General features: G+C 44.3%; 1 protein-coding gene across 2 annotated transcripts; it reads right to left on the reverse strand.

Annotated features, from left to right (window-relative positions):
- Positions 1-672: 672 nt before the first annotated feature.
- LOC149336650 (uncharacterized) lies at positions 673-12242 on the reverse strand. 2 transcript variants are annotated; one of them, XM_089553035.1, is made up of 4 exons: positions 11809-12242; positions 11565-11663; positions 4093-4220; positions 673-1759 (listed from the first exon to the last, which is right to left on the reverse strand). In XM_089553035.1, exons 1-4 carry the CDS (start codon positions 11933-11935, stop codon positions 1508-1510), a joined length of 606 nt encoding a protein of 201 aa, XP_089409161.1. In that variant the 5' UTR covers positions 11936-12242; the 3' UTR covers positions 673-1507. The 2 variants fall into 2 exon arrangements, with proteins under 2 accessions (XP_089409161.1, XP_089409160.1); XM_089553034.1 differs by having other exon boundaries at positions 11565-11681.
- Between the last annotated feature and the right edge of the window lie 1941 nt (positions 12243-14183).

Below are 14183 nucleotides of genomic sequence, written 5' to 3' on the forward strand. Positions count from 1 at the left end.
TGGGAGAGCAAAATAGGAGTGGGAAGCCCCGCCAAAATCGAGTTGAGGGCAGCGTTTTGTTTGCTTGTATTTTGAAATTTCTTCACTGAATAACTCCCGTTCCTGTGCATCGATTCCTGTAATTTTTTTTATGTCAGCATCTGTGTGACATAAAGAACCCACCTGAAGTATAGCCGGTATCCCCCCCAAGCAGTGTTTCGCAGCCCCTTAAAAAAAATTTGCAACTTCTCGCTCCTGGTCACCCTGGTTTTGGGCCATTTTCTTGTACGCCTCCACGGATCTCAATACTTTTCTTCCACTGATCTTCCAATATCCCATGATTCCAGGGTCAGAACCTATAAGGCCAGGTGGGAAAGTTACTTAACCAGTGATCGAAGAGACACGAATGGTCATAAACAGCATTACAACAAGCCGGCCAACAAGCATCACCAACAGCAATGTCGAATTCACCACAACACTATAGCTCTTGAAAGCACGTGCATGTCTTGGCATCATTAATGTCAGCAAGAAAACAGCCAACTTGTATGCACACTTTGTCAATATGAAAACACAAACGTAATTTTAAAACCATGATAGGTAGATTTTTATGTGTTCATATATACATCCTAAGCAATACAGTGTTCACACACGACTAAATAAGAGTACTACTAGAATAGGGACAACAAACGGAATTCCATGTAGAACTAAAGGCGCATGCCTAAAGTTTCGCTGAGGTTTCAAAAGAACCGCAGAATGAGCTAAGAAACAAAAATACGTAAACACTACACACCTTCCTTGTCGATCCACACTTGCTACACTTGTCGAAGGCAAGGCGCAGACTAGTTAAGGAGTAGAAGAGAGAACGCCTAAATAGAAGCTTACACGGATGCAGTGTAGGGATAACTAAAGCAGCAGAATATGCAATGCCACAGGAGCAGACTAAATGGGCAGGTTTCTACAACAGATTAAGGGGTACTATGGGTACAAAAAGGACTCATAATTTACTGAGGTCGATGCTGGATCCAACCACATCGAAAACCCGCTCTAAGACTGATATGCAATGCCTATTGCATTTGGAGACGCTCAAGGGCATCGACATGATGAGCCACTTAACGATGCTACACACAGGAGAAACCACAGTGCAGGACAGTGGAAGGGAACCTCCTAAGGCACCGGAAAAGGAGACAGAGTTAGACTCCGACAAAGCAACAGTAGCGAGAAGATTAAACAGGCGCTGTACAGCACTGTTAGGGAAATGGTGCCTGGAAAGGACCAAATTACATACAGGGCTCTTCACAACCTGGGTAAGACATTTACTGAGGAACCAACAACCTTATTTAAAAAAACACTGCAGGGAAGAGACACTACCACAGCAACAAAACCATGAGCATATCAATCTCAGACCCAAACCAGGAAAGACTACAAATGCAACACCTCAGACCTATCTCAGTGACTAGCCGCATTGGTAGGCTCTTCAAGCTGCACAAATAAGGGCCCAATTTATAACTGCCCCCAAGCTCCAGATTTCTCACCTCTGTGGGAAAATGGGCAGAGCCTGTTTGGCCTGCTGCATCGCGGACGAGCAATGGGAGTCCCCCTCAAGCCTGGCCAGAAGCTCCCTGTCCCTTTGGGGCTGAAACTCGCTGGAGACCGTGAGCAGCCGCCCGGTCATGATGTCATACACAACACGCTGCGAGCTTGCACCAGTGGCTTCGGCCTCTACGCTGCAGTCTTCTTCTCTCACATCGTCGGGAAGGTGCGCCGCATTTGACAGGACCGTCTGGGGAAAAGAAGAAAGAAAAACTGATCTTCCACCAATAAATTAATGATAATTTGGAAAGACAAGAACAGTTACATATGAATGACGAGCGCAAAAGACCTAATGATGTGAAAAAATCGCTGAAGAATACACGACCGACTTTGTCGCAACCATCTTCTTACCATCGCAAAATCCAATTCTGATTGCACATTTGTAGAGTCGCTAGACGGTGGTAAATATCTAACGGGCAGCAGTCCAGAATTTCAGTATTTTCAAGCGAACCAATAGTGCAACGATTTGTCATCAATGTACACACGCAGTACAACACCAGAACTGGACAATGCACTGTTGTCAATAAATATAAATTCACTTTCTAATTGATAACACAGCACCCTTATTGACACACCACACAGTTATTCAGATAGCACAGCATTAAGTACTTTTGTGACACCAGCATGCAATGCTCCAGTGTCAGCAATTTTCTCCTCTTTGTCTTGGATAGCTGGGGTATGAGTTAGGATATATAACATGGAACATCCAAAGTAGAAGAAAATGCCGCCATGCAGCAGTCCCTATCCACCTTATCCAGGAGATAAGGATAGGGTGGCCAGGAATGGAACAGGACAACGCTAACTGTGGATCAGATGGGAAAGGGCTTTGTAGACATGATCGAGCTGTAGCCAAAGATGACAACAATGCCAATCGCAACAATTAAAAGCTTAGGGGCTCTCTCAGCATCTCGTCCTGCTGAAATGGGCATGCCGTGTGGGTTTGTTTCGTCACCCTGTCTGTTTAATCTGGCGGTATCAGTGGTGAAATGCCAAAGCCGCCACTCCAACAAGATGGGTATTTTTTGCAGGTTTGTTAGCTCTTTCATAAGTAATGTTAGTCGCTAAACGTATGAAGAAGACGAGCGAGATCTCAGGCTAGAGTTCTGTAAATTTTTGTTAATTACTAGCTTTCTGTTTTGGCTTTCAAAAAACGAGCCTCGTGTGACAAAGCCTACAGCTTGCATTGCACCAACAACATTACCTGTAGTGCAGTAGTTTGAAGTTCGAGACGTTGCCATCGAAAACTGTATATTTTAAGAGTTACATCTGATTATGACGATTTTTTTTAATATTATGTCTTACTGCTAGTGCGGCAATCAAATGAAAACAAACGCTACACCCGCTTCGCTAAGTGCTCTTAGATATTTTCTTTAGCACTGCAGTCCAATATTGCAGTGCCTTCAACACGAGCACATCGGTGGCGGATCCCTAAACGCAGCGTAGAAGGCGATCATTTTCCCCTCACTCCCTTTTCTCAGTCTGGTTTGGTTTTGTTTATGGGGTTTAATGTCCAAAAGCGACTCAGGCTATGAGAGACGCCGTAGTGGAGGGCTCCAGAAATTTCGACCACCTGGGGATCTTTAACGTGCATTGACATCGCAGAGTACACGGGCCTCTAAAATTTCTCCTCCAAAGTCTTCCCAGGAGTCGGGAACTGACCGGGTTACAGCGGGGCTGCAGAATATAACTGCTTCGAGCATCACACCGTTTTGTCAAAACTCTTCGGTAACTGCACCGAAAGGTTAGGTTTCTGCATTGGTGTGGTAGTTTACAGGCAAGACATCCCATCCGTGGCGCACGGTTGCACTTGGGACATAGCGTGACGATTCACGCTTGCAGACAGGCTCGCGCGGGCTCCGCAACCATCGTCGACATATCGGCCTGCTGGAGCATTGAGGGTCGTCGCGCCTTGCCAGCAGCTGATTTCATTCACTCAAGCCACGATTGAGAGCAGCACAATCGTGGTGCGCGAATGCACTAGTCACGTGATTTTTTTTTGTATTTCACGGGCTTTCTTTGGAGCTCGGAAAAAAAGGCTTTACTTGTCGCAAATAAATGGAATGGGGGTTTCTGAAGGTGCTCTCCAACTTTGCTGTTCACATCTGCTGCCTAAAGTCAATATTTATGCATTTAGAAAAATTACCTTAATTGCTAATTAATTAATTGCAAAACAAAAAAATTCCCTAAGATGCAAAAGCTGTTTGGTAGGTGTATGTAAGTGGTTTCCCTGTCCTACCTCAAATATCTTATTTTTTAACCCTTGGCCAAAGTTAGCGTGGACTCCCTGTATATACCAGCTTCCCAGAAACCCTTGCTGCCCCTTTTGAAGGGACCACCCATTCAGTACACAGACAAAGCAGGATTGCCACCACACTACCATCCAACACCTTACACAGCCTTCCCCATCTTCCCTTCTTAGAAGAACGGCCAGAGCACCGGATTGGGTGCTGGAAATGAAACTACCCCCTCTCTCCATTTGCAATTTTCGATGGCATTGGCTGAAAACCCTGGCATGCCACTCACCCACAGAACATCACATATACGAGCCCTCGCATACGCCAGAGACTCCTTCTTCGATGCTGACACGGTGTCAACGGTCAGATGCTGCGGCCAGGAGACTGAGATTTCAGTCTTCCATTTTGATAAACCACCTGCAAAGCAGTGAAGCAGTGTCTTAGCCCATATCACTACACTCATATACACACTATATATGTATATATGTATATACATGCAAAGCAGCTAACTAAAAATTTCAGTGAAGCATCATAGACAGTCCATTTAAATATGTGTAGTAACCTGCGTTGGGTGCAGTAACATAACCTGAGCTTCGCAGGGGCGAGGCTCGGGTTATGTGTGTGCATTTTTCTGGAGTTGGCGATTCCCATTTTGTGCAACAGATGCCCTGAAGGCGACACGCGCTATTCTTTTCAAAAGTTACCGGGCTAATGGTTTTGCTGCCAAGTCCTCCCAAGCTGTGGAGGGGTAAAAAAAAATTCTCTTTATGCAATGATAAGCCACTCCGGGCAAGCAGTACAGACTGCACAACATGAATTTATAAACCCTGTGATCTCTACTAGCAATGTCAGTTGGTATAAAATTCAAACTGATGACGAACAAGAAGATGTCAATCTTCAGACACTTGCAATAGCCTTTTTGGTTCTGCCATAAATGCTTTCAGGCAGCAAAGCTTGGCAATCCGCTTTCAGAAAAATTTTTTTTCTGTCTAATTAGTCTATGCCAGTCTTAAGAGAGCCAATTAGATTAGTAATACAAAGCACAAAATAGTTGCTTTGCGGCACTTAGAACCGTTTGCAGGCACTATCTGTCTGCCTTCACAGTACGAGGTCCCACTGGACCAAATATTGGTTGGTTTAGTGGGGTTTAACGTCCCGAAGCAACTCAGGCTATGAGGGACGCCACAGTGAAGGGCTCCGAAAATTTCGACCACCTGGGGTTCTTTAACGTGCACTGACATCACACAACACACGGGTCTGTAGAATTTCGCCTTCATCGAAATTCGGCCGCCGCGGCCTGGATCAAACCCGCGTCTTTCGGCTCAGCTGCCGAGCACCGTAACCACTGAGCCACCGCCGCGGCAGGTGGACCAAATATCCCGATGGAGATTTAGCAGCTACGTCAAAACCTCATAAATGGTCTGGCGACGCCCAGAAACAGTAACCAGGAGGGATGGGAAAGTTCATTTGTGTTCAATTCATTTTCTGCGCATTACAGTTCCCTGGTGCATTTGTTTGCGATTAGTTTTCCGTGCACTGCAGTTTTTTTTTTTTTTTGGCAAAGGTATAAGAATTATGTTCTGTTTTGAATTTATGAATTTATCTCCATGTTATTTACTATAAGTGTGTGTGTTCACTTTATGAATTTCCTGTATATATCTATTATTCGCTTATGTGTTGATGTTTCAGTTTCAAGAATGATTTTGTCTTCTACAAGGGAGGGAGTATATGTAGTCTTATTGGTTCTGGTTTCAGTTACAGTTCAGTGGATTGTCTTGTGTCATGCCTTAGTGTATGTGTACGTTTCAACAGAATAGTATAAGTGCCACGTGATTTAAGGTTATGTTTCGAGCGACCGGCAGCACATTCCCTGCCTGACATCGACTGAGCGCGCCGTATCAGCTCTTCGGCTGCCTGAACAGTTCAAGTCAGACTCGCTACGAATGAGCGAATGTTGCCCGACGCCACCGGAAGAAGCCATCGCCTTCAAGTGGTCTGCACCTTTGGCCGCGCAAGCCCCATCGTCACAGTCATCAAGCGTATCGCGCCCTTTTAAGCACTGGCAATCACTGAGCGCCTTCAGTGGGCATGGAACAGCAGCAGCAATGCAGCAACGACCAATGTTCTTCTATTTCTTGGTGCAGATGCTATCTTGGAGCGGCCTTTGTCATGTTTCGAGCGACCGGCAGCACATTCCCTGCCTGACATCGACTGAGCGCGCCGTATCAGCTCTTCGGCTGCCTGAACAGTTCAAGTCAGACTCGCTACGAATGAGCGAATGTTGCCCGACGCCACCGGAAGAAGCCATCGCCTTCAAGTGGTCTGCACCTTTGGCCGCGCAAGCCCCATCGTCACAGTCATCAAGCGTATCGCGCCCTTTTAAGCACTGGCAATCACCGAGCGCCTTCAGTGGGCATGGAACAGCAGCAGCAATGCAGCAACGACCAATGTTCTTCTATTTCTTGGTGCAGATGCTATCTTGGAGCGGCCTTTGTCATGTTTCGAGCGACCGGCAGCACATTCCCTGCCTGACATCGACTGAGCGCGCCGTATCAGCTCTTCGGCTGCCTGAACAGTTCAAGTCAGACTCGCTACGAATGAGCGAATGTTGCCCGACGCCACCGGAAGAAGCCATCGCCTTCAAGTGGTCTGCACCTTTGGCCGCGCAAGCCCCATCGTCACAGTCATCAAGCGTATCGCGCCCTTTTAAGCACTGGCAATCACCGAGCGCCTTCAGTGGGCATGGAACAGCAGCAGCAATGCAGCAACGACCAATGTTCTTCTATTTTTTGGTGCAGGTCAGTCCATGTCCTTCTTTGCACTGTAAACGCACAAGTAATGTCAACCTGCTGCTCGTACCATGCCCAAGTGTATTCATGTGCATAGTGTGCGAATGCGTATATGTGCTGAAATTATTGCTCTTAGGTGGTGATATTGAACAGAACCCAGGGCCCCCTAAGAAAGATGCTAGCCAGTCCAATGATGACGTAGTCACTCTGTTAAAATCTTTAAACGAAAAAATTGATAAGAACCATGGCGAAATACTCTCCCAGCTCAATGAAGTTCGGCAAACACAATCAAAGCTTGAGCGTCAAATGGCCAGTATGAACGATAGGCTTGTTGCCGTCGAAGAAAAAGTAGCTGCCTCGCAAGCCTCCAGCGCCTTTGACATTACCCGGGAAGTGTCTGAGGCTGTACAGAATGAAGCAGCGGCATTTCATAAACGACTGGATGACCTCGAAGACAGGTCAAGACGCGATAATCTACTTTTTCACGGCCTCCCTGACGCGCAAAACGAATCATGGGATGAATCTGAAAAGCTCGTGCGTGAAAAGCTTCTTTCTGAAATGGACCTTGAGCTACCCAGCGAGGCTATAGCACGTGCGCATCGGCTTGGTAAATTTTCGCATGACAAATGCCGTCCTGTCATAGTCAAGTTTACGAATTTTAAGATCCGAGAAGCTGTGTTTACTGACCGAACCAAAATGAAAAATGCTGGGGTAAAGGTTACGGAAGATTTCTGCTTGTCAACTCGCAACGCACGTAAAAAACTTTTCGACTTTGGACAGGCAAGTGGAGAGAAGTACGCTATTCGTCAGAACAAATTGTTCATAAAGAATAAGTGTTACATCTACATTTCGGCATCAGATAGCATCTGTGAATATCATATCAATAACGAAGCAACCCCACGCAGCCCTGATAGTAGTGCCTTGCCAGCCGATCTTTCTACCGCGTAGCTACCTGCTCGTGGTCATGACCTTCCAAATGACATATGCGTTTTGTTCTCTAATATTCATAGTGTTCTTAACAAACGTGATGAACTGTGTACTCTCATCGACACGTGCGATGCAGACATTTTGGTACTCACCGAAACCTGGCTGAATTCAAAGATTTCGAATGATGAAATACTAAACTGCGAAAAGGATTTCATTACTTATCGATGTGACCGTGGAGACAGAATAGGAGGCGGTGTTCTGATAGCGGTCGCTGATCATCTGCATTCTTCACACGTGTCACTTGTTTCTTCACTAGAATTTGTATGCGCCTCTATACGCATTAATCATCGAGACGTAATCTTCTGCGCATGCTATCGCCCTCCAAATGCTCCATCATCTTTTTGTAGTGAACTTCATGATGTGCTCAATCGAATTTTAGTTAGGTTTCCTTCTTCGCCAATCTTTTTACTTGGGGATTTCAACATGCCAAAAATAAATTGGTCTGGCGCGTTTCCTTCCACTCTAGATTCGTTGCCTGACACGATTGGCTTCACAAATCTGTGCAATGACTTCAATTTCTCCCAGCTCATTACCCAGCCAACCCGTACCACCACTACTAGCGCGAATATTCTTGATTTAGCAAAACGTTCAGTTGGGCGAGTTGGTAGATATTCATGATTTGAACAGCGCGAACTACAAGGGTTTTTTTGTGTTGTTTCTTCCCTTTGATTGTTTCTTCATATAAGAAGGTTTCAGTGAATAAACCTTTTAGTTGCGAGTCAGCGCTCGTCCTGTGTCCCTTCTTTTCTTGTCCCTTGTAGTTCGCGCTGTTCAAATCATGAATATTCTTGATCTTGTTCTAACTACGCTTCCTGAACTAGTTCATTCATTGGCAATTCTACCAGGCCTCAGTGACCACTCCTTCATCCAGTTTGAGCTTAAAGACACTAACACACGTGTGCGACCCAATCCCAAATATATCAGAGATTATTCAAAGGCAAATTTTCCGTCGATTAACGCAGAACTCGAAATCTTCTTAGGTGAGTGCATGCCAAACTTTTATAACCGTTCTGTGGAAACGAACTGGCATCTTTTTAAAGAAAAGGTTGATTTTCTCGTCCAAAAATACATACCTTTACGCGTCATATCAGGCAAGCAACGTTCCCCGTGGTTCACTACCGCATTAAAACGCCTTTTAAGTAAAAAAAAACGAGTTTATCGCAGGGCGAAAACCACCGCTTGCTCTGATCACTGGGATTTGTATCGTGCCATAACATCTGATTATCGAAAAGCCTTAAAAAACGCCAAGCAGGTTTTTTTCCAGAGTACGCTTCCGTCTTTGTTGGTTGATAATGTCAAAAAAATTTTGGAACATCATTTCTGGTCCTAAGCATAAAGCAATAGCTCTAAACGATAGCAGCGGCGCAGCCATTCCTTCATCAGAGTGCCCTCAAGTGCTCAATGACGCCTTCTCTAATGCTTTTTTACAGCAATCATCTGTTTCTCTGCCCTCTTTTCAGTCTGTGCAGAATCCACTAATGGACCCAATTGTGTTTGACAGTATTGGTATAGAAAGTCTAATTAATAATCTCAAAATTTCTTCATCTTCGGGAATCGACGACATAAATTCTAAATTTTTAAAGAATACAAGTGTTTATTCTTCCATTTACTTGTGTTCACTGTTTTCGCAATCTTTGAATTCAGGACAGCTGCCCGGGGACTGGAAGGTGGGTAAGGTGGTACCAATATTTAAGTCTGGTGATGCTCATTGTGCCCTTAATTACAGACCCATATCATTAACAAGTGTCCCGTGTAAACTGTTTGAACATGTCATTTTTTCTAATCTGGTTAAATTTCTAGAAAAACATTCGTTCTTTTTCCCTCATCAGCATGGCTTTCGTCAATCATTTTCTTGTGAAACGCAACTCATTTCCTTCACCCATGATTTATTTGACGCATTAGACAAGGGACTTTTCATTGACTGCGTATTTTTAGATTTTCAGAAAGCATTTGATCTTGTTAATCACCAACTACTTTGTTTTAAGCTCGGTAAACTGAACATCGACCCAAACATTCTTTCATGGATCGAAAGTTTTTTGCGTAACAGAACTCAATTCGTCACTGCAAATAACGCTGATTCCTCACCGTGCTCTGTTACCTCCGGCGTGCCTCAAGGTTCCGTACTCGGGCCGCTATTGTTTCTAATATACATTAACGACCTGCCAATTTCTATTAACTCCACAATTAGGCTTTTCGCAGATGATTGCGTTATTTATCGAGTAATCAAATCCGCTTCAGACTCATCCATACTTCAAAGTGACCTAAATAAGGTATCTAATTGGTGTAATAATTGGCTCATGAGACTGAATACTAACAAGTGTAAGGTCATGCGTATTTCACACCGATCTGCTAACGAAAGTCTTATTCCCTACAATATTTCAGGTACTCTCCTTGAGCAAGTTACCGTATATAAATATTTAGGGGTTCATATAACTTCTAACCTTTCATGGCAGGCACATGTTGATTATGTTGTTAACAATGCTAACCGCATGCTTGGCTACTTGCGTCGTAATTTTTCCATGGCTCCATCTTCTTTAAAACTGCTACTTTATAAAACCTTAGTTAGATCTAAATTAGAATATGCGTGCTCTGTGTGGGACCCGGGACATGAAACTCTTACTAATCAGAGTCAGTACAGAATCGTACCGCCAGATTTATTTTGTCTAACTTTTCCCGCACTGCTAGTGTAACTGCAATGAAAAATACTTTGAACCTTCCTAGCCTTTCCCTTCGTAGAAAACTCGCGCGAATGCTAACTTTTCACAAGATTTACTACCACAATCATCAGCTAAAACGGGATCTTTTATCTGAACCATCATTCATATCACCTCGCACGGATCATCGCCACAAGGTACGCATTCCATACTGCCGAAGCAATCCATACTTCAACTCATTTATATCCAAGACGGCGAGCGATTGGAACCACCTGCCCACCTTGGTTGCCGATATTTCTGACACCTGTTTATTTAAAAATGCCGCGGAAAACTATGTGTTTGACTAGGCTGTTTTGTTACCTAATCTGATATGTATTTTGTTCAAGCTTACGTTTTTTTCTTTCTTTGCTGTATTACATTACATTTTGCATTTACTTTTTGTTTTCATTTTGCTGCATTGTCTATACTTTTTTTAACCACTCCCTTCTGTAACGCCCCACTGGGGCCCTGAAGGTATTGTAATAAATAAATAAATAAATAAATACCAGTGTCTTGATCAAATAAAGGATGTCCAACATTACCACTCGACCAGTGAACATATTTGAAATAACCGAAGCAGACAAAGCAAATTTACACTACAAATACAACCATAAACATTTCAAAAGCTCGGCACAATGAAGTCATCAAAAATGCATGTTATTTACATGCAGCATGTTGTAAACGAATAACAAATCAATGCTATGCCACAGTTGAAATAAACACCAAAAAACCCGACCTCTGTGAAAATTGAAAATATGAAGTGAAAACAATGAAAGGAGTGTAGTTGCGTCAATTACGAAATGAGACAGGAGGATACAGAGAATGTGTTTACACAGCGACTGCACAGTGCATGTAACCGGACATGAGTTGTTCAAAGGAAATCAATGACGCAACACTGCCGCGGCTTGCTTGCGCTAGTCGCTATCCACTCTAAACTATAATACAGGAATGCCAGAAGGATGCCTAATTTACACGGCAAAACCAAACATTTTCAACAAATCACAATCGCTAAATAATTCAATACACAGGAAAATGCAAACGCATTAACGATATCTTCATTCTTTATCGTGTCATTCAAGAGAGCCCGGTGACATCAGTTTTTCGAGCGACTGAAACAGAAAAATCACTTCAGACACTAGAAAGAGTCACTATTCATGCTGCATGGCATGTTCTCTACATTTATGGTCGCGGTCGGTTTTTCAAGCAGCCCGTGTTCAGTAGCGTGGAAATGGCACAGGATAAATTGGACAAGACTCGTACGGTACTTGCAAAAATTTCGACAACAGACTCACCCTGGCAAATCTGGCGCGTCGTAACGCTGTGACCTTCGCCGCTTCTTTTGATTGAAACAGAATCAAATTCTTGGAGCAGGAGGGCAGGGTCAGTGGTCCCTGAAACAATGACAACACCTACACACAATATAAGCCTTATCGGCGCCGATGTGACGACGCTGCTGGCTTCAAAAGTTAGAACGCGGCTAAAGAACCGCACCGCTTTCGACGACAGCGACAGAAATCTCCGCACTCGGGCTCTTACCTGGGCGATACATGCGGTCCGAATACATGCGGTCCGAATACATGGCTCGAGCGGCCTTCTGCAGTTGCAAGCATCCGAAAGAACGTGAGGCAGTCAAATACAGCCGAACGCAAACGGGCGCGTTCATCCCGAACTGTGCACGCTACCTCACACACAAGCACCACGCGCGCCATGTGCTAGACGATTTTTTTTGCCGGGGTTATCACGTGACCATAATAAAGCGGCGGGAACCGACCGGCGGGACATTGCAAAGTTCTGTCAGTTCCGTTCCGCGTGCAAAGCAAGTTGTTAGGAAGTACCGCCGCGTCAGCACTCACAGAATGTTAAGCGTATCAGGGCGAGGCATCGAAAGCGTATCACTGAATTCCATGCTGAATTCACTTCTTCCAATTCAATCGGCACCTCGCAGTTACTCCGTGGTTGACAGAGCTGAAGCAACACGGATGACAAGATGATGATGCATGATGGGATGGGTATGCATTGGTAATGGATGGATGATATCAGTGTATCTCTTTGAAGACCATAGAGTTCATTTAGAAACTCTACCGACACTACGTTGAAGAGTCACTGCGTAGTGGCTGATGCGCTCCGCGCTGGATGAAATGGAAAGGTCGTACGTGAATGCGAAGAGTTCGTCGCCATCGTTTACACGTGACTCTCCAACTGGCATATGAAGAAAGCGCTTCAGTTGCTTGTGCTACCCGCTGCGGCTACCTATGGGCCAGTGAATGCGCGCCAAGTTTGAACACTGAGCTCGAGAAAATGGAGTACGTCATGCATCTCTTCATGTCGATCCCGTGCAGCTCGAGGGGCTAAAGCTGCATTTACCCATATACACTACTGCTTGGAGATTAAGTAGTTAAACATCATGATCTCCATCACAGACACTTTCCTCCAAGCCAACGCCAGAAGCACACATATACAGTCGAGCCCACTTACAAGTTATAACGAACGTGATGGTCGAGCGGATTGCGTTCGTCGTATCCGAGGTTCGTAGGAAGTGGGCTTCCCATGTAACAGACAAAAATGCAAAATCGAAAAGTTTAAGTCTGCTTATTCAAACTAGACCTTTTGACGGCGCTTTCAAAGCTCTCCAGCGCAGTTTCCATTACCCTCGGGACGCGATATAGCTAATCACGGCTGAATCCCTCATGGTAATTGCTGGTAGGCCAGTCTCCGCGTCAAAGGAAGTCCTCACAGCAAGCCACAAACCTCTCAGAGACGTCTAGCTCGACATCTCTGAGAGCTTTGTGGTTTGCTCATCAGATTCCTGGAAGCGCTAGAGTACTCGTACTTCGCGTATTATTTTCGTTAGTCTATGACTTTCAGATGTCATGCAGCGTCACCATCCGCACCACGAAGTCATTCCAGACGAAATCAGGTCGGGTCAGCTGCGCATCGACGACGCGTTGTCACAAATCCACATGCATCCGTGAGTAATACAGTGCGAATTGAAACAGGGACGAAGGAAGACAGACGAGGACGAGCTCTGGCTTACAACTCATTCATTCATTCATTCATTCATTCATTCATTCATTCATTCATTCATTCATTCATTCATTCATTCATTCATTCATTTATTGTTTAAAGGCCGTTTTCGGGCACTGCATGAGGGTTAATAGTAAAATACAACGCAATGCAAAAAAAGCAAATAATATAAAAAACAAAAAAAACTGGAATGTGAAATGTTATGATGCAGTTCTAATCAATACATGGTGGTGGATAGGCTAAAGGAGGGAATAGTAACAAGAAAAATAAATGGTAAAAATCAAAGCATGAGGTTGATTTTTCATCTGCTTTATGTTTGATTAGTGCATCTCTAAATTTAGTAGCGTCACGCTTCTTTACAATACGTGGTCTGGTAACTGGTTCCAATTTTCTATTGCTGCAGGTAGAAATGATTTATTGAAGGCTATTGTATAACCATGTAAATGCTGAACACTCAGGGAATCAAAGAAGCGACGCGATGTTCTGATGGGAGGTAGGAGTATTGAGTCGCGTAGGTCAGGAAAGTTGCAATACAATTTATGAAAAAGGCATAGTCTTTCGACGGGTTGAGTGTTGATTTAATCCTGGTGATGCTGTAGTATCTATCATAATTTGAGGTGATGTTTATTATGCTAAGTTTATTATGCTCGGCCCACGAAAATACATGATGGGCTCTACCAACAATTAGAAGGTTGAACCCGTCATTTATTTCGACGGGCCAAGCAATAAACTTCAGTTGTAAGTCAGCACTCGTCCTCGTCTCTGAATTCCTTCATCCTTGTTTCAATTCACGCTCTTACCAATTCGCCCAAGCTTCAGTTTTAGTCCGGTTCTGCAGCGTCTTCCATCTTTCCCAGGTCCCTAAACGCAGCTTTTTAAGGAAGTAA

The sequence above is a fragment of the Amblyomma mixtum genome, chromosome 7, assembly GCF_055824585.1.
Source record: "Amblyomma mixtum isolate Tamu chromosome 7, ASM5582458v1, whole genome shotgun sequence".
NCBI lineage: Eukaryota > Metazoa > Arthropoda > Arachnida > Ixodida > Ixodidae > Amblyomma > Amblyomma mixtum.

Coding starts and splice junctions, on each gene's coding strand:
- LOC149336650 (XM_089553034.1), bottom strand. CDS start 11,935: ATGAACGCGCCCGTTTGCGTTCGGCTGTATTTGACTGCCTCACGTTCT. Junction 11,682..11,808: donor GGACCGCATGTATCGCCCAG/GTAAGAGCCCGA, acceptor TATTGTGTGTAG/GTGTTGTCATTGTTTCAGGG. Junction 4,221..11,564: donor GACGCGCCAGATTTGCCAGG/GTGAGTCTGTTG, acceptor ACTGCTTTGCAG/GTGGTTTATCAAAATGGAAG.